At 37.1% G+C, this 24,710-nt stretch overlaps 1 protein-coding gene across 2 annotated transcripts in view; it reads right to left on the minus strand.

Moving 5' to 3' along the window:
* Positions 1–635: 635 nt before the first annotated feature.
* The window catches only part of CYTH3 (cytohesin 3), a 52,741-nt gene continuing 28,666 nt past the window's right edge, over positions 636–24,710 (minus strand). For both annotated transcript variants that reach the window (XM_026083278.1, XM_026083277.1), the window contains 10 exons: positions 24,522–24,588; positions 20,172–20,290; positions 17,091–17,171; positions 14,988–15,100; positions 12,893–13,041; positions 11,991–12,102; positions 5,275–5,351; positions 5,118–5,189; positions 4,832–4,986; positions 636–4,184 (listed from right to left, as the gene is read on the minus strand). In XM_026083278.1, coding sequence (XP_025939063.1) covers positions 4,112–4,184; positions 4,832–4,986; positions 5,118–5,189; positions 5,275–5,351; positions 11,991–12,102; positions 12,893–13,041; positions 14,988–15,100; positions 17,091–17,171; positions 20,172–20,290; positions 24,522–24,588 — 1,018 coding nt within the window. In that variant the 3' untranslated portion in view covers positions 636–4,111. The remainder of the gene's footprint in view (positions 4,185–4,831; positions 4,987–5,117; positions 5,190–5,274; positions 5,352–11,990; positions 12,103–12,892; positions 13,042–14,987; positions 15,101–17,090; positions 17,172–20,171; positions 20,291–24,521; positions 24,589–24,710) is intronic.

Raw genomic sequence — 24,710 nt, forward strand, 5'->3', positions numbered from 1 at the left:
CACCTCTCCTGTATCTGGCTTTTTTTTCTCTTTTGTCCTTTGGCTCCAAGATTTTGTATCTTGTCTCTTGTCTAATGAGTAACTCTGGGCTAAACATATAGGAGGACTTTAAGGGTAGCGTGTAGTCTCATAAGAGCTCCTGCAGCAGCAAGTGTGCAAAGGGGCTAACAAGCAGCGGAGGGAGGGCGGGAGGGCAGGTGACGCTCCGGCGGCGGCGGCAGGGCGCCCGCGGCAGTGTCGGGCAGGGGGAGCGCGACTGCAGCTGCTTGAGGGGCAGAGATGGGATTTTTTTCCACTCCTATTTGATTGAGACTCAGGAAGGGAAACTAATGAAGTATTTGCTCTATCTAGGGTGGTTCTTAAGGGACAACAGCTCTTAATGGAATAAAAGCTGCACGCCTAGGCTCACACTGGTAGCATACTTTACTGATACAGTCTGCTTTGCAGTTGAAGGTTTTCCTCTCTTTAACCTGGTAATTTAAATTACTGTGCATAGGTGTAGGGAGATTAGGAAAATTTTTACTTAAAAGAGTAGTTATCGATACCATAAAACTGATTCCTAATCTCTATGAAAAATTTGAGCAGTTAACTCGCATCTATTCTTGGTAAAAGACAAGCTATACAGTAGCATAGTTTCATACTTTATTTTTGAGAAAGTCTCCAGATTTAAGCAACATGTCTTAATGATAAATGAAAACATTAATATTGCAGTGGATTTACATAGAACATCACATTTTTAACAATGATTGATACAGAATATGCCATGCAAATCACTTGTGTACACCAAAGTAATACTTATATCAATACAGATCTGTACAGTATTTACATTTTATATTTAAAATCTAACTAGAAACATTTTCCAAGAAAATATAGAAGTGAAACTGGTAAGCCACAAGTCTTAATTTGCAGCATTTGGTCTACAACAGACCTAGCTTTTCCAGCAAGCATATCTACATAGATATGTATTAAATTTTAAAAAATATGCATTGTTTTTATATATGAAGCATTATAAATGCTGCTCAGTTTATAAAGGTTCAGTTTTGTACCAGTTTAAAACTGTTCAAAATGTTAAGTAATGTAGAGCTTATTTTGTCAGAATATTGTAAAGTTTAAGTCAGTCCAGCTGAGCTTAAGCATTATGTACAGTTTTCTCCCTAGATTGCACTGGCAACGGGACCGAAGTCAGTGGCCGAATGGTTTGGGTGTTGCGAAGCCGTACACGCAGCAGGAGCAGCAGTGGCTCTTGCTGCCCCAGCGTGTTAAAGGGCAGCGTTAAAACCCAAGAGCTGAAGAACTACACCATTTCTTCAGTGCAACGGGAAGGGAGAAGTCTGTTGCCCCCAGCTGACGTTTCCTCAGCATGGCCAAACTGTAACAGATATTGCTTTAGGCCACAGAGCAGCTAGTCTTAGAAACTGCACCTGGACTTGAAGCCCAATAACAAACAAAAAAAAGTTGAGAGATTTTTTTTTCACCCTCATGGATAGTACCTGATTTGGCCAAAATTTTCACAAGCCACTTCGTTTTACTGGCCTCGTGGCCAGTGGAAATTTTGGGCCAATTTCATTCCCTGTTAATACTGTTACAAAGAACATTTGAAATCAAATATTATCACACACAAGAACGCTATTCCACTAGCTTTGGTAGTAAATTAAATAGATACATTGAGCACCACAAATAGCTGTTTAAGATGGCGCTTTTTAATGCTAAAAAATAATATATTTCCTGCTATAATATCCTCAGTTACATGTTACTCTAAGTATTATTTCTGCAGGATGTAAAAACTTCAAACTAAATATAGCAAATGAACTCTCAAGGCATTTCCTTCATGCTTATAGATAGACATTCTCCTCTGGTTAAATAAATAGATTTTCTTGAAGGTGATATTTCAGAAGATAAGAAAGGATACAAAAGTGCTTCATGGCTTATTAATGCTTTTGTAATCTCACATTTCTCCAGAAATACTTTAATCGCTGCATTTCAGCTTTACACTCATTAGTACCTCCGATTCTGGTCTATCACTACTTCCATTACAAATCTATTTGTGAAGGCTAAAACTGATGGATGCTTTGCTCAAAATCAAAATTTTTAAAGTTGCGGAACAGAAGAATCCAAACAAGTTATGACGTTAGCAGCTGTATCATCATGCTGCTTTGCAAACATAGGACGTACAACTTAATTAGTGTCTATGAAGAGTCTAAATAGGTTCCATTAAGCAACAGTTTCCCCATACTGATGATTAAAGGGTTCTAACCCCTTCGGCTGAATTTTGTTCCTTAAAAACATTCAGAGCCAAACATTTATCTAAGTCGACTACAGTTCCACACACACCATAGAAAATCTGTAGCGTGAAAAAGTTTACTCCGTTCTTTTCTCTCAGCCTCTTGAGAAACATGCAATAAAACAGAACATTCACGGGACAATATCTCATGCAAAATAAGGCAAATGAGCAAGATAAGAACCATGAAACAGACTTTCCCTTAAAGTTAAAATAAAATTTGAAACAGATCAAATTAATAAATCTATATTTTTGTCAGTGCAGCACAATTCCCTAAAACGTATTCAGAGATGCACCTGTAACTGAGAGGCAAAACCGCTTTGCAAAGCATCAGGTCTCCAAAGCATTCACTGGCACAGTAGGCACGGCTCAGGTTCAACAGGTTTCTGGAAAACCGAGTACTAAGAGAAGCGGTAGGGTCCAAAAGAAGTCTGCCCCCCAATTCCACAGTGGGGGGGGGGGGTTTGCCTTAATAGTAGAAGTATTTATGTGCACTATTAATAGAAGAGTGTTGCAGTAAAATCTGTCACAGCAGTAGCTTGCATGTGTTACTGAAAGACTATCAGAGTAGGGCCACAGAAAGACATCCGACAATTTACAACAGAGAATGGCAGGGGAAAAGTATAGTTGCACCAGGTAATTGTGTAAGACTTTGTTCTTAAAGTAAAAATAAGGATGTCCATGCAGTTTTTCAATTTCAACTACTGAGGCACAGATCCGAAAAATCTCCTTTAAGAATATAATGAAAATAGTGAACTTTTCTGTACGTCCGTAGTTTGTTCCCAAGCAAAGGAATGACTCCTGCTTGCTTAACTAGGGCTGTATTTAACAGAAAGATTACACCTTCTTCACCTCGCTTTTTAAAAGTTAAACGCATATGGAATTTGGGGGAATTTTTTCACATGCAAAACCTAGACCCTTATAACCAATGCAAGCCCTGTTATCTTATTCCTTTAGTAGTAACTTAATGTTAATTAAATTATAACATAACCAAAAAATAAGAAGGATGTTATTATATAAAAAGCAGATTAAACCAGTCATTAAATCTTACTGCTTATTGTGAGTGCATGAGTAGACAGGAATGAGTTTTAGCCTACTGGCAAGTATTAAACCACATCTGTATCCACTGTCGTGTCTACAGACTCAAGCCTTTGCTGTTGGCAGCCGTGTATTTTTCAGTGCAGATCAAGCAAACCCTTTGGCACAACTAGTTAACGGTGTAGCTGCCAGTTTACCATTGAGTTGCATTTCTGAAGAAGAAAAGCTATTTCCATATAAGATAGGAGAGAGAATGCTAAGTGAAAGCTTCACTCAGCTGTTCATTTACTGCAAAACACACAAGATTTGTAAGCTCACATTAATATCTTGGGTTTTTTGCTTACAGAAAAAGTAAGTGCTAGATAGTTCTGTACTCAACTTCTTAGTGCTGCATTTTAGCGAGAGATAAAAGTACTTATAATCGCTTCTCCTTTATAGGCAATGTGCTCAAGGAACAGGTATAGGATATTTTACTGTTAGCCTGAAATTTCTTCCCTTTTCTCTAACCCAAGGACAGTGGAGTTGTAACTAATACAGTGAAAACAAGGTTTCCATGTTTTCAATTGAATTAAGTCCCAACAAAATTATCCTCTGGGATTTGAAGCTTACTTCAAACTATATGCCAATAACTATTTACCCTGAAAGGTCTTGCCAAGTTTTTATGTTGTAGTAAAGTGTGTGTATATACAATTTACAATAATTGTCATTTAGTTTATCCAATTTTTACTTTACTTTATCACTCAGCTGTATGCTCATTTCTAGGCTGAGGCAGGTATACGAGTTGCTGATCAAGTTCTATTTCTTATTTGCAATTCTTCGTTTCCTTGTTGCCAGCATATCATAGAAGGGATCCCTGCTGATACTTGCTCTAGAAGATAGAAAGGGAATCATCAGTTTGCTTAACAAATATCTGGTTTTGAAAACTAGAACCATTTTGTTCTCCTTTCCTTCTGGATGACTCCAAACTTTTAACGGGGTAATGGATTGTTGAGCTGTAAGCATCAGAAGCATTTCTTTAACATGATAGTTGCTCAGCTGTGGTTTGTAACAGTTCCGTATATTCACCTTGAACATTATTTATCCCTTTAAGGGTGGGTTTGCCCTTACATAACTTACAAGATAAAGTCAAGCTGTGAAAGCTCAAAGCTGCACTATGAACATACTAAAGATAAATGTCACTGAAGTTAATAATTAAGTTAAGTAATAATTAGTCTAATAAAATTAAGGTTAAAGGTGATTCACACAAGGCTTTAACACTTGTTAAAAAAAACAACAAAAAAACCCCCACATTCGCCTCATTTGAGTTGGTAGCACTGTTTCCTTCGGACCAGATACTAACAGGAGATCTATTAAATCTTGATCCGACTGCCCTGTGCAGCTTGTCATCAATCCCAAGAATAGGGCATTGCCACATCAAAATTGTTCAAACAAGTTACAACACAAATTTTTTTAATATCCTATCCAGAAAGAAGTTTACACTTCATTTTTGAAAGACATTTAAGACTCTGAACTCACTTGATAGATTTAATCCACTCTTCCTTTTCTTCTGGGGTTGGAGCAGATATCCTATATACTACATGGTTGCCTTCTACCACTCTACCATCAGCTTCAGTTTTACAGGCTTTAATTACTTGACCTTTATGACTGGGGTTATAGAGCTCAAAGCAGTTCTGGAAGGTAGAAATTAAGAAATGAATCAAAAAAATTGACAAATATTTTCATTCAACACTAAATCTAAGTTCCATATGGTTTACTAGTTATATTCATATAAAAAAAGATGATGATGATCAAAATATCTTACTGGTTTTCGAGGGTCTTCAACTTCTCTTATACTAAGATTTTCCAAAGGAATAATTCCTCTAGGTTCCTTGTCCTAAAAATAAATAAATAAATAAATCACATTATTTGTAATCAAGGAATTTAAATGACTAGTAAAGTTCACTGTTGTATATACTCACTGTTGTGTATTCAAAATAATAGAGGCAATTATCAGTCAGAATAAACCATCTTCGTTTCCACGTTTTTACTCTTCCCCCTATAATTAAAAGGTATTGCTTAGTTATATGTGTGTTGCTGTCAAGGCTTCACAAATGGGCAAGAAAGTAATTTAGTTGTGCTGTTTTTTCAACATACGGCTTAAGAACTGAATTGCAAATGGATCAGGCACAGAGGAGCTGAGATTTAAGGAATATGTTCCTGTAACTCTTCTTGTACCAAGATCAAACTCCTGAGACAACATTAACTATGGTGGTGCTGACCAACCACAAAACTTTTATGCTCTGAAACTGTAAATGTCTTCTCTCTTACCAGTTCACTTGAATGCAACAGTTTCTTAAGTCAGATCTGTTCCCTGTGTCTAAGCGGTCTCATCTGTTCACTGCATCAAAAATATTAGTATTTACATAGCCACCAGCAACGCAGTCAGTGCTGCTATGGGAAAGGGAGGTGGATCACCACCAAAACTGTTAACTGGGTCCCAACAGCAGGACCAACCCTGTCCACAGTCGGTCCGGTACAAGGAAGTGGTCTGTCAATATAATTAAAGGCATTTTATGACCTTCCTTTCATGCCAGTGGTGACCATACGTGTCATTAAGAACCTATCCCCAATTTCAGATTTAAGGCCAAGTGCATAAGATACTTAACAGACATTATTACTTGAAAGCAGAACAACTCTGATGCTTCATCAGTAAGGAGCAAATTAGAAATCCCTAAGCCAAAATGCATCATTTTTTGTCACTTTTCATAATTTAGTATTTTTAAAACATTTTCTCTTTATGGGATAATCCATCACTGAGTACATCTGAGAACAGAAATATCTGCTGGTCCAAAAATGCCAGTTTTTCCTGCGTTAACAGTTTAGAAAACAGAAAAACCACAGAGCCCCTCATTCTTACAACTGTTAAGGTCACACTGGAGGAAACTGTTCCTTTTAGAAACACCCGTTATTGTCTCAGCCTTTTAGCTATTGTTCTGCAGGGCATTAGAGTGCCTCTAATCTTTCACAATTATATTATTTTTAAAACTCATTTCCAGGAAAGACGGAAAGACAAGTGTAGATAAAGAATTCATGCTATTAATATAGGAGTTACATGATTTCAGGATTAGGTCACCACCTGTGCATCATCCATTCAGTAGTGATTCAATCTCATTAATCCAATGTCTCAAAAGACTTGATCGTTATTGAACACTCTGGTATAAAAGGAGTGCCGTTAATATACACAAGACCTCCAAATCAAAGTCACATAACCAGATCTAAAACATAATCACAGGGGGGGGGTTTTGTTTTGTTTTGTTTTTATCTTTCTGCTTTACTTGAGATAGCTGGGGTTTTGCTTAATACAGAAATACAAACCATATTAAGTTAAAGAACAATTCTCAGAACATCATAAAGCTTGGACCACTATGTGTTTGCATTATAGACCAAGTCCTTTTGCATGTTACATCTTCCTTTAGTTTGGTTTTATGACCTACATGATAACGCAGGGCTAACACACATGTTCAATGTACTCAAATTTTACACTTCCACTACGCACACGCTCATCTTAAGAAAAATTTACCCTGCAAGCAGGCGTGGTGAAGGAAGAGGAGAAGGCAAAGGAGTGCAAGATGCAGAAGCCATGACAGAATGAAGGGTTGAGTGAACTGCAAACAGTGAGGGAAGAACCGGTGGCGTTTTAGTATAAGCACTGTGACAGATAGTAATATAGCAGTGTAGATAATAAAACATTCAAATTTGCACATAAGTCACTAGAAAAATTCCCACCAAGCTGACTGAAAGCTGGTTCAGTTATCAGGGGAGGGATCGTGCTAGGAATGGAAAAGCCAATAAACTTTAGCTTGACTCACTTCTGGATCAAAGAATAAGCAGCAGTCAAGTCAAGACGACTGCCAGGGCAGCTCTGCCTTCCTATCACATTAATGTGACATATCTTTCATATAATGCAATATTCATTGCAATGATTTTAAATCATGGTCTGCCCTATAAGACTTTCTGTATGTTTGTTTTAAAGGCTAACTGGTAACACCAACTAACATTAAATTTCATGGCTTGTCCCGTTCTAGACAAGCCAGTAGGAGAGAGGATGATATGGCAAAATGAGCAGAAGAATATTAAGCTTCAGGAAAAACAAATAGGCAAATTGGTTACTATTGCAGAAGCAGCTTAAACTGAAGAAATATTTCATAAACTATTATATCATGGTGAAATACAATAAAAATCAGGTAAGAACCATATATTTAAAAGAAGACCTGCTTGTAATTTAAGGCAGAAACAACGGACTTAAACACACAACTCCTAGAACAGTTTGAAACACCAACTGGTAAATGATAGTGGAGTTTGTTGAAAATTTTCTGGTAACATCCCCTCTTTGGAAAAAGCAGATTTCTCAAGCCCGAAACCTTTTTGTAATCGTGCTGCAGTTTTGACAAAGCTTTTGTCATGAAACATCTCCCAGCTCCAGGATAGGTTTGATGCTGAAGCCAGAAAGAAGGTTAAATATCTCTGATGATATCCCTGATGATATTCCTCTCCCTGCTCCCTTCTCCCCAGAACAGCCCATAGCTTGCTGGGTTATGGCACGCACGTGAGTTACGGAGACAGACCTTCCAGTCCCTGTTGCACCAAGCTGTGAATTACTCTTACAGAGAAAAAATAAAAAAGCAGTGAGATAGGAGGGTTTTTTTGGCATGATAAGGAATTTTCTCATACATAAATCTCTATGCTCCCACCCCAATACACACATTACTTAGTTGCAGCTGTCAACAGCACAGAAACTCTAATAAAGCTTAAAAGGTGTCCTGGACTCAGCAAGCTTGCAGGGGTCAACAGCACCTACCACATAACGTGCGCTTAATACGCCTGGACAACGGGTTACAAACCAAGAAGCTGCCTGACAAGACTTCGTGGGCCAGAAACACTGCATTTAAGATTAATGGCTAAGACCCAGCGATAGCAAAACACTCTTTTCCTTGGCAGAGAACGCTGTAGGATCACAAACAGCGACAAAGGGTTTGGAACCGGGCTCCATATCCTATTCCAGCTGTCGGTCTTTTAAAGATTAACATTTAAAGGAATTAAGTTATCGGAAGAGGATCAGGAAAAGTCAGAATATGAACCCACACGTGTTTACAGAAATGAAGAGAGATGTACATGATGTACTTCTCATAATCCAGCTAATTAATTAAAATGAAAGGACATCTCAATAAAATACAGAAGCATAACATTGGTAGATGAAAATACAAAGAAACTATAAGGAAAAGTCGCAAAAAGGGAAAACATAGAAAGGGCACTATAAATCCTCTTCACCTATGTAGCCCAATTATAGGAACTTTTTTCCAACTCTTGACAAAGTACAAACTAGAGCACAAAGTAAAAGAAAGCCTTATTAAAGGAAAAAAAGAACTGGAAAGGACTAAAGTAAAAAGGATCTTAAAACTAGCAAGGCAGCTAGGAAGCAAAAGGTAGACAATCCTACCCAAATCTGAAGATTCATAGTAAAGTTTTAGAAGAACAGGGAAAAAAATGAGGAGAGATACATCAAGAATGCTTTCTCTTCTCAGTTCCTTTAGATACCACTGGGTGGAACGACTCAAACCGCACACATGTGAGGTTAGAATGGATGATTAGATCAAAGTTTAGGTTTCTTTGCAAGAGAAGTTTGTCTCAACTGCAGCATTAACTGCTTCAAGCTAGAACAGCATCAGCTACTGAGAGACCTAGAGGGGCACAGGAAAGCACGGGTCAGGCTCCCGATCGTTGACCACTGTTCTTTTGTCCCACATCAGGGAGAAGAAACGACGTCCTCTCAAGGACCGCTGCCCTGGAACAAGCACCACTGCGAGAACCGGCCTGGAGGTGAATCTCCAAGCTCAGAGCAACCACCTGACTGGCAGAAAAAAAAAATTACCACAATCATGTGTCTCGCTTGAATCATTTCCTCTCCAGTTCAGTAGAACAGTGTCACTGTTTCCCTCCAACTAGAAGGAAATATTACACAAAACCAAGGCACTTGCCAAAAGAAGCTGTTTTAGACAAGGAAATGCCTCCCTCTGCAGAATGATTGTTTCTGAGGCATTAGGACATGGAGCACTTAGTCCAAAACATCAGTCCTTAAGGTGGTTGGTAGGAAATGTTATGGTACCAACACCACTCATAATTACGATGCAGAAAAAGCCAAAAGCTAGTAACGTCTGGAGCCGATGTAAATGAGGATTCATTAGCTGTCAGCAGCCTTAATTTTTTTTACTTACAGCATTCATTTTCATTAGACCATGCTTTAAAAGATGTAAAACTGAATGTTAATTCAGGTTTACTGAGATAAAGACATCTATAAAAATGCATTAACTAAATCTAGATAGATAAAACCAGAATTTTTGTATGGCTGCCAATTTTGGCACTGGGGCTTTGCAGGCCTGACTTGCATGAAGTTCCCTCTGAAAGATTCAAAGCAGCAAACTTCACAAAAGCAAGCTTTTTGCACCCACTGGTCTTCCAACGCCTGTTGATAGATGGGAAAGTCTTTAGGACAGGTGAATTTTACAATATATGAAAGTTCCACAATATTGAAAGAGTCCAGCCCATAGAGTAATCAATGAAGTGAGCAGTAATACAAAATAGAGGGGCACAGGAAGCAAAGGGAAGAGATGACTATAAGAAACACCAAATAAAAAATACTGTCTTGAAATATTCAGGGTTGAGTGGTTGTTTTAGTCATATTTATAGTTATATATAAAACTTTCTATTTCAACATTCAGGCAAGTATTAACACAACTGATCACTTAAACTCTTATGCAGGAATAGAAACTCCTTAGCTTTTCAACAATACTGGAACTTTTAATATCCACATCTTCCTGAACTTGAAGAAAGCCCCGCCAATTTCAGCATAATTGTTTCCCAACAGAAAGGCTGTACTGCCGAGAACAACGTGGACTGAGACAGCACTCTCTAACATACTAATATATAGCTTAAGCCTCCTAGCAACTGGGAAACTCAAGGGAGGGAAAAGAAAGAACAACAAAAAAAAAATCACCAGGTTTATTTCTGGTCATTGCATCTAAACTGGCAAAACATATTTGTCTGTACCAGTCTGCGTCTACTAAGAAAACTCAGTCCCCAAGGCAGAGCAGCTTCGTGTATTTGCAGCCTGATACACAGGAGGACTCCGGCCACGTTGCGCTTCCTTATTGCAACACCCTTACGCTGTGGGAGTTTCGTGGGCAACACCGGGCACTTTCGTGCGTGCTTTTCCTGTTGCGTTTTCAGTGTAATGTCTCCTTTATACTGTATGCAATCAAAGATCGCTTTTATTGACCTCATATGCCAGAGAGGAAGGGCAAAGTTCCTGCTACTTTACACATTGAAGTTGCCAACAACTGGCTCTAATGGAGCGTGTACTGGCGTTTTATATAAAAGAGGTTTACTTCTTTGAAAAACAAAGGTTATTGTAAAATTTCAGAGACTGTTTTATATAGTAAAAAAAGCCAGCCAACTGTAAAGGCGTCTGTATGTAAATGAAGGTAGAATATCTAGCATCTTGCAGTGCCAGAAGACTGTAAATACCAAAGCTTCCTGCAACCCTAAACTCAGTGCTCATTTTAGATTCAATTAAAATAAGCTAAATACATATTTTAAAAAGGAAAACAAGAAAAAGAGTGACTTTAATATATGCAAAGTTCAACTGTAATCAGTCTTTCAACTTTCTAACAAATTTTACATACAAGCATCAAAATATGCTCCAGAACGTCATTACAAGAATAAGACAACTGTTTTACTCTCAGCAGAAATTACTCTCCCCTTGTTATGTTCTTCAATGAATGTGAAAAGTATGCTGACAAATCACCTTTATTTTTCTGTTCTACAAGTAAACATTTTCTTCTTTTGCAGAAAACACTTGCATGTGAGTTAGAGTGACAGGCCAGTCTTTTGTAGACAGGGTACCACTGATGATACTGTTAGTGACGCTGAGTGAAAAAGTAAAATGCTACAATAAATTTGATTTGTAAAAAAAGCAAAAGAAAAAGAAAACAGGAGGAAGGAGGAAGAAAATAAAAGAATGAGCAACAGAACAAGAGGGGACTGGAAAGCAATCAGATACGTACCTCCTAATGCAGAATAAGCAGAGACAGCCAGTCACAGAACAGAAAGGTGATAGGTCATAGGCCATAAGGAAAACAAGAAGGCACATTTAAACCACTCATTAAAAAATCATAGCCAAAACCAAACCAAGAGAAACTCACAAATAATATGGAAAAATAAAGACATACAAAAATAACTACTTGAACAGAAATCCTTTTTTGTATACAGAAAACTGAGTTGAAATATCATACAGTTTTCTGCAATGACTTTATGGGGACTTAGTTGTTATTTATCTGTCACAGCATGTGGTAAATACCGCACGGAGTTTTCTTTCTGTTGCTGAGTATTCGTTTTCTCAAGTATCAGAAATAAAACTCCACTTCAAAGTTTGTAACAAGATAGCTAATTTGGAGATGTAACATAAGAAGCAACTACCTACAGTTGTGAAAGAAATTACTTATTATTAGTTTGTACATTTGAAAATATAAATTACAAGGTTAATCCTATTAGATTCACAACAAAGGAGTCAGACAGGGAAGCAGCGTACACGCTACAAATGAACAAAGCATACAGCAGCAAAACTGCCCTTGTAACTAACCTAATTTCAGCAGCCAACCTTCTCTATCCGGATTAAAAAATGTATGCGTTAGATCATTTCCATCATCTTCTGGAATTTTAAACGGCTCATTCTTAATACTTTCATATAAATTCTAGAAGAATAAAAAAAAGAGGAAAAAGACCTCATTAATAAGTGTTCATCAGCAAGGCATCCTGGATATCCTACTGCTTCTCAGATGGTTTATGTAAAAAGCATAGGAAATATTGTCCATAAAATTTTGGACCATCCCTTCCCAATAATTGTTTACTATTCTGAGTAAGTTTACTTTTAAATTATTTTATCTATAAACAAGTGTCTCTTTACAGTTTTTATATGCACTTCTCAGCAAAGACATCTTTCTCCAAGTCTGGTGTTCAGTATTTCAGAGGTTTCAGCTTCTCACACAGTTCTCAATTAGTACAAGTGTTGGCAAATGAATCTGGGTTCTTGGAAAATACTTTAGACCATCAGTGTTATAGATAGATATATTATAGAGAGAGATAAATATTTTTATTGATATTTCAAGGGACAGGAGAAGAACTTCCACAAATTCATGGAAGAGAAAGAAATGTAATCATGAAACACAATATTTCTACTATTTTTTTCCTGCTTTCTCTAACTTATCCAGAAATACTATTTTTTTCATAAGAAGCCAGTTCCATGAGAATTTTGCCATAAGCAAAATTAAGAGATATATAGACTCTCCTCTGATCAGTGTAAGACTGAATAAGGAGAGAATTAAATCAAAGAAGCTGCAAATATCACAAAGTGCTTCTTTCAGTTATTCGGATGGTTATGCATGCTAGAAAATGATCTTACTTCCCTTGACAAATCGGTCTGAGAACTGTTAAATATGCTTCTAAGTTTCCCACTAATGCCTTTTTTTCCCCAATCCAACTTACCCGTAGCAACTCTTCTGGAAGGTCTCCACCTTCATTAATTCCACGATTCATAGAAATAAATCTCTCTACTGTTGGTTTATCTCTTACATTGTGGTTGTGCAGACTGGTATTTAGCATAATGATCGCAAATGATAGCACATAGCACGTATCTGAAACAAGATTGGAAAAGAATCATTAAAAGAAGGTTTATCCTTCTGTGTACTGTGGTACTGCAGAAACCAGTAAAACAAATATGTAGCTCATCCTGACTGATAAAGAGAGAGAGACAGGTAATCAAAAAACCCCAAATGTTATACATGAAAGCAAAGCCTCAAATGTTTCTCTGAACTGTAGATATAAGTCTAAGAAGAAAAAATATCTAACAATCCAAATTAAAAGCCAGCGGGAAAACCAATACAAAAAGAAAACCCCCAAAGCTTTTTAAACTCTCAAATAATTGCTATTGCTCTGAATCAACACTTCGCTTGAAATGCTGAAATGTTCTTGGCCAAAATTTAAGAGAGCTGTCATTTATGTTTTCTACACACAGACATTCTACCTAGATCCTATAACAAACCTGGTAGATCCTATAATAGACTTGGACAGTTAGACTCCTACTCAAAGCACCTCAAAAGCTTTATCAGAATCATCCAGAGAAAGAAGAGTCTCTTCAAAATAGTATCTGAACTGCATTTAAAAAGACAGAAAATGACATTGGCTTATAACCTCTTGGCCTACACGAGGTGGCTAGCTGGTTAATACCAAAGGATGACAAAAGATCTTCTCATGCCTCTTGCTACGGTTTGGTAGATTCTCCCAGAATTGAGAATTCAAGTACAAGACCCTGGGTAAGAGAAAGCAGGATAAAAATCTCTGTACTATGTAGGGGGAAAATGTGTTTGCAACTTCAGCATTTTGTTTTCAATAATTATTCTCCTTTCCAGCTGTGGCAGATCTGTTTTATGTTATCCTTTTCTTGGCCTATTTGTTCCTCTAATTAAAGCGATCAACAGTAAGCTATGTATGTATATAACCAAGCAGACCAACAAGCTTCAACTCATCTGAATTAGGAGCTTTAATAACATTAAAGGTGTCAGTTTGATTACTAATCACTGCAGAGCACCGCTTACAGCTGACATCTTAAAAGTATCCTATGCTACAACATTCTATGCAGTATCACAAAGTTTTATTTGCTTTTTATGACCTGGGTAATTTTAAAACAAGTAATTCAATGGAAAACTGAGGTGCATTTCTAACTGAGATAATTTACTTCTGAGCAGAGCACTAAAGAGAAAGGATAGAGTCCGCGTAAAAAAAATGGATGACTTTCTACGTAATATACTACAGTCACATATTAACTGGATTTGATGCAGAGATAATCACATGTAAAGTGCTTATGACTGACAGAAGTGTCTTCCCAACCTATTGGTCCCTTCCACCTGTAAGCCCAAGTCTATGTACTATTAAGTATCTTCAAACAAACCTTCCTCCAGGTTGCTCCACCAATGCTGCTGGTCCGCAGGCCTGTTTTAAAGGATTCATGTTGCCTGTCTGGTTATTTTTCCCGACTTTCCCAGTTTGCCCAACATCAACCATTTACTACTTTTGGTTTGCTTTCCCTTTTATATTTCTTAAGGCAGACGTAACAGACAATATTCTGAAAAATGTCAAAGGGTCAAGATCTTCTGGGGCCACCACTGGAACTGCTCCTTAGAAATATCCCATGTTACTGGGATGTAGCAAGATGTCTAACGCTAGAATCTTACTTTTCCAAATTCTAGCCAAAAATCTACAGTGATATTTCTCAGATGTGTTTTACGCACCAGTTGGCTTAGATATATATTAAAGTTTAACAAAAATGGAAAGGCATTCTGAACATAAACTTGCACCTCCTGAAAAATAAAGTGTAGGATTAGACAGTTGCATTTTCTCACTTCTTAGAAATTTCTTATTTCTCATTTCACACATTTTATCCTGAACTTCCAAAATGGTCTTCATCTCCTTGCACCAGATAAAAGACATATGATCTGACAATAAATAAATAAATAAATAAAATTTATATATATATATATATATAAATAAAAATCAAGAACTGCTGCTGCTTTTTGTGACTAACCTGTAGACTGAAAGACTCCTGGGTTACAAAGACAGTAGCGTGAAGCAAAAGCTTCCATCATACGATCAATTTTTTGAGCCTCCCCTGGGAGCCTGAAGCTCCACAGAAACTGCCTACAGAAGGGAAGAATAATTGTTAGACTCATTCCAATATTTATAGGTTAAGTATATATTGCTAATAATCAGAAACAGAAATCAACAATGTGTATATAAAATGTCTTAAAAATATGTTCTCAATCTCTCAACACACAAGTCAGAAGCTATTATAAAGCAACATGCACAGATGGCTAGCCCAGTAACTCAGCCAGCAACACTGCGTGCTATCAGGCAAGATAATATGGTCGTTCAAATTCAGAGGTTATCTCTTTCTTACCATATTAGAAAACAATCTTCTGTATGCATCCCATTTTTGTCAAGATAACGATATGGGGAAACAAACAATTCAATACTACCAGGGCTTCCTAGCTACTAGAAGTAACATACACTTTGCTAGAGTTTACTTACAATGTAAAAAGATAACATTACATAAAATAGTTTAGGTGGGGGATAGAAGCAAGGAAGATAAAAACAGTATTGGTACTTGAACTCCTCAAACATAAAAAAGGTGCTTTGAGAGAAGCTCTGCCTGTCTAGCACGTGTTCATCCTACACTAACTGTGCCCAGATCTTAAAAAGAAAGACCCATGGTATAATTTCAGTAATTTTCTAATATATGCAGAAGATTTATGCTCCTGTTTAGCAACATCAACTGAAAAGGGAGATTTTGCTCTCATAGGTTTTGCTTTCATAGGTGCATATAAGTACACTGGAATGCATACAGGACAAATGTCTTTACAAATCTCCTTTCTGGCACTCTGTGGAGCTAAAAAGCTGGAATGCTAGAATAAGCTAGAATCACTTATTCTTTTCTTTTTCAGCAAGAGAATTATGTAAATTAAAACAGAATCCAAAACAGCAAAGTTACATGCTCTGCCATGCAAAATAAGATCCCCATTTCTCTGCACAGGGGGTGCCAATAAAATAACCCTTTATTCCTGTCCTCATCAGTTTTCATTTTAGGACGCTACCAACTTGTCACAGGCCATCTTCTGTTTGTCTCTCTTACTTGCCTTGTGCGAGGTCCCAATCCAGAACAGGAATTTGGTAAGCTACCAAAATACAAACATTTAACAGTAGCGGCTGCTAAGGAAGAATAAAGTCAGACCTAACGTTAAAGTGGGTAAAGGAGGTAGGAACGCGAAGCATCCCAGGCAAGCTTGGGGAGCCGGAGGCAGAGGCCTCCCCAGCTCAAGCCTCAGGCAGCACAAGCTATCACCACCACATAGCTCCACCACAGCAAAGCTGTTCGACTCCACATCTCAAGGCACGGCACTGGAGACACAGGTCACACGAGCGCTTCCACCTAGCTGGTGTCAGGAGGGAGCCGCAAAGAAAGCAGCAGAACTTTCTAAACCTACTGAATTTGCTGGATTTATCATGGATTTCTACCAGGAGAAGAGGAGATGTCAAGGTCACTGTGCACTGCCATCCCAGAGAATCAAGTAAACTGTTCACTTAGCAAGGATAAAGGTATACTAAGATACCAAACTTTTTAGGCGAAAAGAGGGAAACTATGAGGAAAGCAGAAGGAAATTACTTGTTCCAAAGTTTACCTCTTTGCAACTGAACACAGTCACTGATCACAGCGAGCAGGACTTTTTTCTCTCAGAAGGAACAAGTTGAGGTGGGAAGAAAGGAGAAAAAAGATAGCAAAGAAAATGATTTGTTTGGCTTAGGGTTTCGTTGGTTTTTAACCTATCTCTACCTTAAGCTATAAAATGGATCTTCAAATATCCATGTTTGGCAAACACACTGAAGTGCCATGGCTACATTTTAGTTGTCTGTATTTGTCTGAAATAATTAGTTTTCACCTTTGAAGGCAGCATACATGAAAACAACTGGAAAAGGTTAAAACAGAGTTTTCTCTGCTATCTTGCACAGTAAAGCATATAATCATGCTGAGCTATAGATCAGCTTTATGATGAGTAAGTCAGCACAGTGACTCATATGAACGTGCAACATGATAAAGGCAGCTCAGGACAAAAAAAAGAAAGAATTTACCCACCTTAAGGCTTGTACGAGATTGAGATCAGCGAACTCATGGAGTTCAACAAAAGCCTGAAGAACTTTAATATTAAATTCATCTCTATGAAAGACAGAAATGGAAACAGACATAGGTTTTTTTGTTACTTCCATTTTTTTTTCCTGAGAACAAGCAAGCAAATACTCAATAATACTGATCAAATCAAATCCTCAGAAATATTTCACATATTTGAGGCTTCTTCTTCTTCTTTTTTTTTTTTTTTTTTTTTTTAACTTAATGCAAAAGTTTTGGACATTTTTGCAATGGGCATCATTACAATGAAAGTTTACTAACATCAGGGTATGTTTTGACTGGGCCTCCTCTCACCTATCTTTTAAATTGCTCTATAAAGCATGAGTCAAAGTACTCTTTGTCTGACACAAAGGTGTTTAAATGCAAAACCAGTATTTCAATATTAATGAACCCAAAATGATCTGGATGCAGACAGAATTCAGTCTGCACCATCAGTGAGTTCGTCTGCCATAAGCAGAAAAGGTTTATAATCCCCAGGGCGTGCTTTAAACACATCACCAAAACAGAATGCGGCGTATCAGCCTCCACCCAAGAACAGGCGGCTGCGCATCCGCCACGAATTATCTCCCGCGTTCCTGACTAACTGCGTGGGACCAGCCTGTGACCTCCACGGGGAAACGCTTCAAACCCAGCCATTCATTCATCAGGATGTCCCCATATTGCTTACAGAAAAAACACCTGAGCTCTGTCAAGTGAAAAGCAACTCTCATCAAATTTAGTAACGCACAGTTTAGTTGTGTGACTGTTTTTCAAGGCAGGGAAATAACCTACCGTAACAGCATAACTAACACAGCACTCAATAGGGGTACTTTGTTACTATAAACCAAATACTGATCTTGCTTACTTGTGCACAAAACTGCAGTAATTCGGAACAAATGTTAGCCTTACATTGTTATATGTTAGCCTCCAATTTTTGCTTTTTTAGGTTTTAATGTAGACTGGAATAATAGTGATACTTGTGCTGGGCACGGCTCCAAAGACTGAAGCCCAAATACCACGAAAGGTCTAGAAAGCCACTTATTTTTAAGTGAACAGTTATCCATGTCTGAAGAACTCTTTAATCTTTTATAAGATGCAATTCATCTTTTATTTATTGTACTTTTTTTTAGGTATTCTCTTGTTTCATTTTGCCATTCAGTTTTCCCAATTTACAGAGTGCTGTAATACTATATATTAATATAATCTAATAATTTAAAATATATCCATGCACACGCTTGAAAACCAAATTGCCCTGTCTCTTCAGCTGCACCCCTCCTTACTATTTCACGTTATTTTAATATGAAAAAAGTAGGCAAAAAAAATTATTTGCTTTTCCATTACTGTATTAATATTGCATCACTTATGAAAAAACAAGTAAAAACAATGGAAGTGACTAGATACATTGAAAAAAAGCTTCTTTTAAAATAAAAAATAATCTTAAATTACTTTTTTACTTCAACTGCTCCTTAAAATGAATACGCTGCTTCTGTCTTGTGGCAGAATAGCAGCAGTATGTTCATTTTCTCACTTCTCCCAAGATTTTATCACCCACTTGATAGATTTATAGGAAATTCCCAGATCGAATTTGCTATTCGGTGCTGGTCTCTCTATTTGCCTGTAGTTAAGTCTCGAAAAAAAATCAGGAAGACATCATTGAATTGTGTATTTATCAGTATACCTAATCAATATTACCAAAGGCTGCCCTGTATTTTCAGCTTACTTTTGAACTGATAAAAGGGAGATATTCACAATTTTGCTTTCAGAGCATGCATGAAGAGCACAGTGCTGTCCAGCTTGGAATGCAGAAGAACTAGCAAAAAAATTTTGAATTTTAAATGTGAATCTATAAATAATGACATGACTATTCATGATAACTCCAGTGGGAGTGGATGTATGATAAGACCTCTTTCTGCATGAATAAAAGGGTTTGAGGATTAGGGCTAGAAAAACTGGAATTATTTCAGAACACAATACCATGATATAATGCAGCTCTCAAAAATGAGCAGAGACAGCTCTGTTACAGTTTCATAATTATGAACATTAATATATAGCTATTTATAAGTAATTGTACAGTACTGTTAGCCCAAATATTCAAGAGAAACTTCATAATGCTTCCTATAAAAATTGCTGAAATGTCTACATATATGGTAGAGAAACTTTACAGTGAAAATATATTTTCAAAATATACATATTACAGTGAAATTTTTCATTAAATGTATCAATTTCAGGAGGAAATTGCTGTGCACAAATGAAGACCCTGATCCTGTAGGCAGATTATGGATGCCTCAAAATGGAGCTACCAGAACATATCACTACAGGAGTGGATCCTAAATGAGTCAACTTTTAAACCTCCACAACTGGCATCCGAACCTGAACATGTGCAAGCACGTACACACACATACTCCAGCCGCTCTTCGCTTTCTTCACTGTCTCCTTCCGCAGCGGTTTTCAAGATCAGTTCCCGAGCTGCGCAGCCACGGAAGTAAACTCGCAGGTTTATTGCACTAGCATTGATAAAGCCACGGTGGGTGCAGCTGCCCTGCGAGATGCCCGCTTACTGCCCGGGAAGCTTATGGGAAACGGGCGTGCAGGGAGGCCGACAACACCACCACCTGCTTACAACCACTGGCACAGTGCTACCAATTTTAATAAGTGATTTCTTTACTCTGGTTATCAGCAACTGTAAGGCATTCCTTGCCTGGACAGGGCATCAGGAGCTACCGGAAATGTTGTAATACAACTCTCAGACATTCCAAAAGCTTTTGGTATTAAATTCTTCACTATAGCCAAATTTAAGTGTATTTTCTCAAAACAGCAAGTTACCGTGAATTAAACAATAAATTATTCCACAATGCATCCATTTAAAACAAACAACCACCAAACAGAAACAAAACCTATCATAACAGGGTAGTAGTTTTACTTCCCAATATAGCTCTTCTAGATCTCTGAGTACTAGCCAGCTCCTGTAGCCTTTGAAGGGGAGGGTAACTTTCAAAAATCCCAAAGTGCATTTTGTAAACACAAAAACAAATTTTAAATAGTTTTATTTACCTTTCACCGAGGTAATCTCCAATTACCGTTTTATTTAATCCTTCTCCTTTATACAGGAATTGTGCTATGTCTTCTGCAGTGTTCTGCAGGAGGTCATTTTCTATCAGAAACTGTATTCCCTAGGAAGAGCAATTCCCAAGGAAAAGGAATGTTATGTTTTCTTCCACAAGCATTTATGTAAACATTGCTCATGACATTTGGCACAAATATATTGACACAGACATACATTTTGCATATTGTGAGTTAGATTAGTCTATAGATTTAAAAAAAGTAGTAAACAAAAGAATGTTTTCAGTTACACAAGCAATATTCACTATTAATTTATAGATTAAAAAAGAATGCATTTTTAAGGCTAGAAGTACTACGTGGCAATTAAAATTTCTCAACTATAGAAATAACAAATATTATTTTAATTGAATAATGATTTCACATTGCTCTTTAGAGATAATGTGCAAGTTAGTCTGTTCACCCTATTGCACAAATGTGCGCTGAGCCATAATCTGTAAAATCTTATAATGAAGAGGTATACAGGAGTAACTTAATTACCTCCATGACACAAAATAAAGCATCTGTTCTAATTTGCAATCAGCAACCCACTACATCAAGCCCCTACTTGCAGTAGGAGTTGTGGCTGAAGATACTGAAACCGGTTTAAAGAGATGATGGTTACTGCTGACACCAGGATTGTCACTGACTTCTGGCTGCGCTTGAAGTGAGCTATTCGCCAAGGACTCTCCCCGAAACCAGTCGAGCTTTTGCCACGGAGCGTCTGCCCAAGCGAGGAGCAGAGGCTTCCCCATCATTCAGCGGGTGTTTGATCAAGCCCCTGTAATCCTGCCCTGCCATGCATTACTGACCCTGCAGCTTGCACAGGCCAGGGATGCCCAGAGAACGTGCTGCAAAGCGCTAAAGAAAGGAGGCTAAGAGTTGTATTAAGGTTTAAAAAAGGATGGGAAGGATGGTATTCCAACACTCAGCAGGTCATGAACAGATGTCTGTCTTTTCTTCCACCCGTACCCCAACAAAGGTGTTAATATTCCTGCTGATTCCACTGAAGTGTCAGCAGCATGCTAGCAAAAAGCAGCAATGGCAGCTAAAAGCAAACTTAATGTCTTGGATTCAGAATGTGCACGGAAAAGTTTAATAAATTATTCCAAATCTTTCCTACAAGAATGTTTGATAATTTTAGAAATAATACATTTTTCACTTCCTGCAAATGGAATACATTTATTTTTTATTTCATTCCAATTTTGAAAACTTTCATTATTTTTGGACAGAGCAAACACAAGGGCCCATAGTAACCCTCAAAAAAGTAATTATCCCTTCTGGTCGGTTCATTCTGTTGTTTTATAAATACCACCTGCCAGACAAAGAAGTCAGTTTTCTGACCTACTTTGGCAGAGAAAACAAACTGTGATGTTTCCAGTCTTGAAGCTTTAAAAAAAATCTAGAACACAATTTTCTCAAAACAATTTTATCATCACCTGAAAACTTATTTCAATGCCAGGCTGGCATTCTGACTCTCACAACCTAATACTCTTATAAGTCATTAAAGAACAGACATGAACTTGTTGCAAAGAAAATATCAGTTTTATCATGAAGTACAAATAGCTGAGCCTTCCTCAGAAATGATCACTTCAAAGTTTACTTCATAACTGAATACTTGCATCAAAAAATTCATTTGACAATGAAATGGAATTTTTTTTTCCAACAGTAAGTTATTCAAAAAGTTTTCTCAGCTCTATCAAGTGACAGAGAACCTTCCTTTCAACAGACATCAGAAACAGCAGTTGCAGGTTGCCTTGTTCAACACCTGGACCCTATTATTCATGTTTAACGTAAGCAGACTGACTAGAATCGTTTTTTCAAAGGTATAAAGATATATACAGGTTACTGAAAAAGATGATGGAAATGACTAGAATTATGGAAAACTAATTTCTTTGCACAGAAGCAGACACCTTAACATGCTACAAACTAAATTTATTTTTTCTTTATTTTTTTTCTCTCTCTTTTTTCCTCCTTAGGACATTAAGGAACCATAAGACAGACAGACAGGAAAAGGAAATTTGTCTGGGACAACAACTGTACTGTCTGGAATAAACAGTAAAATAGGCTAGCCAAAACCCCCTCTACTCCTACACTATCTTTTGACTCCGTGTAAATTTTTTCTGTAGACGGATATTAGATGGGAAATATCTGTGTCAGTTTGACCTCCCACACAAAATACACGCTTACAGCAATATTTAATACTCATTAAAAATATTGCATACATTTTCTGAGAGTCAGTGCAGTGAAATCTGCTTTGAATTTCGTAGTTTTTACAGCAACTTAATTAGAAATTTTACCGTTGTTTAAATCCTGTCTTTATCATAGAGAACTCATTTCCAGACTGTACTGACTTCCAGTGCTGAGAGTTTCAAGTACAACTTCAGTTCCCTGCACAGGGATCCCTGAAGCATTTTACAGCCTTTGCCATTACAGCCCTTTCCACACCAGCTATTCAAATGCAAACAACTAGTTACCTGATGTTACATCGCATAACTACATTAAACACAGCTATTCTGAAGGAGGGGTTTTTTTGGAGGGGAGGAGTTATTGTTCTGCATTAGACATCAGAAAATTTAAAGGTCTTCAAATAAAATTGGTTAGAGCAATTAGCTCTGTATGTTCTTGCCAATAAGAACAAGTTAGATCTCTTTTGAATTATTTGTTTTTAAAGGATAGAATTTGGGGAATTCAGCACATGCATTGTTATCCCATTTCGTTCACATTCCTGACTATGGAGACCATCTTCTCTCCCAGTTAGGAAAGAAAAAATGTCCTTTTCACAATGACTCCAAGTTACTTCACTCAAACACCACTAGAAGGACATATATTTTAGCTGCCTGTAATTCAAAGTAGCAGTTGCTAACACAGAGATGATCCAGCTTTAGAGCAGCCAGCTATTGCAGGCCACCACTGTTTCACAGGCATCATTAAGGAATTACTACTGTAAGTCTATTTACCACATTTAAATTATGTTACAGCAGCAATGTGGCCACAGCATCTATTCATAGAAATAATTTCACCCACCAATAAAAACCAGCTAACATTGCAATGAAAGTATTTGACATCATTCTGTGATTTTACCACAAACTTCTATGAGGCAAAGGAGTTGGAGGAAACAACATAATATTAGGATATTTGAGGATATTCTGCCCTCAACAGAACCAAAGTCAGACAGTTGCCAAAATAGAAAGGAAAAATAGAAGACAGGGTCATTGGCTTAAAAAAAGTTCTATATGACAAAACACTTGAGTGTTTATGGTAATTTGAAAATAGCCCCCAAAAAACAGTCGACATTACTGTACTTGGAACATTACAGAAAAGCCACCAAAACACACCTGAATTCAATATGACTGGAAAGAAAACATGTCAAGAACTAACACAGAAAAATAAAGCTTTATTAAAAAATTTTGAGAGTTGTTAAAGATCCTTCAAAAATTCAAAATGGAATCCTCATGAAGACAACAGAAGGCAGTAAAACATAAAGCAAGAAAGCTGCAAAATGAAAAGTAAAGGTTAAAGGGGAAACCTAGGAAACAAAGTCAAATATATCAAACAAATACTTTTTTTTTTTTTTTAAACACTATATCAGAGGGGAGTCTACAAGAGAATGAGCAGGTCATGGAATTCTCAAGGTAAAATTGCAATTAAGAAAAGAAAAGGTACTGCAGGGAAATGAACTACTTTACCTTTCGGCTAAATGCACAGTAGCCTTCTTGAAACTGATAACCAAGTACCCACCTGCAGGTGGGTACCAGTGGTATAGGTATGGATATATGTATGTGTGTACACATGTGTGTATATATAAGCATACAAATACACACACATGCATTTTTCCACAAACAGAATTTAGATATGCAAATACAAAAGTCTATGTGAGAACAAATTAAAAAACATTATAGATATGTTGAAAGAACAAAAAAATAGGGGGCATACAATATCTATGGCCTAACTAGTAACCAAACTTCAAAATATTTTTATAATTACATTTTGCCTATCAACATAGAACACCTCTATCAGGTGTAAATAATCTTTCTGCAAGCTTGCTCGATATTTGATTGTTGATAAATATTTTCCATTATCAAAAAAAAAGTTTGCTTGAGTGAAAAAAGCATACATGACTGGCAAATGACTAAATGATTGTGCCTAATTTAACCCTCTGCTTAGTGTGTTAAAGGATAGACAAATAAGGCCTACGAATTTAACGCTACCAGAAATGTTTTCTTAAAGAAAACAGTCTGTATTTGCCATAAATCACATTAGTAGCAGGAAACTGAGTCCTGACAAGTAAAAAAAATACTCTACCTTCTTAGGATCCATGTTGAATTTCTTCCTTCCCATAGCTATTTGCTTATTTCTTTGTGTAGCTTTGCTACATATGGAGAAAAAGAAGGAAGAAACAAAAAGACTGTCAGTTGCTCTTATACAACACAGCAATTTCTGGATTAACCTCTTTTAACTTGTACTTTGGCTACTTTCGTAATTTCTGTTACG

The sequence above is a fragment of the Apteryx rowi genome, unplaced genomic scaffold, assembly GCF_003343035.1.
Source record: "Apteryx rowi isolate R43461 unplaced genomic scaffold, aptRow1 scaffold_6, whole genome shotgun sequence".
Lineage (NCBI taxonomy): Eukaryota > Metazoa > Chordata > Aves > Apterygiformes > Apterygidae > Apteryx > Apteryx rowi.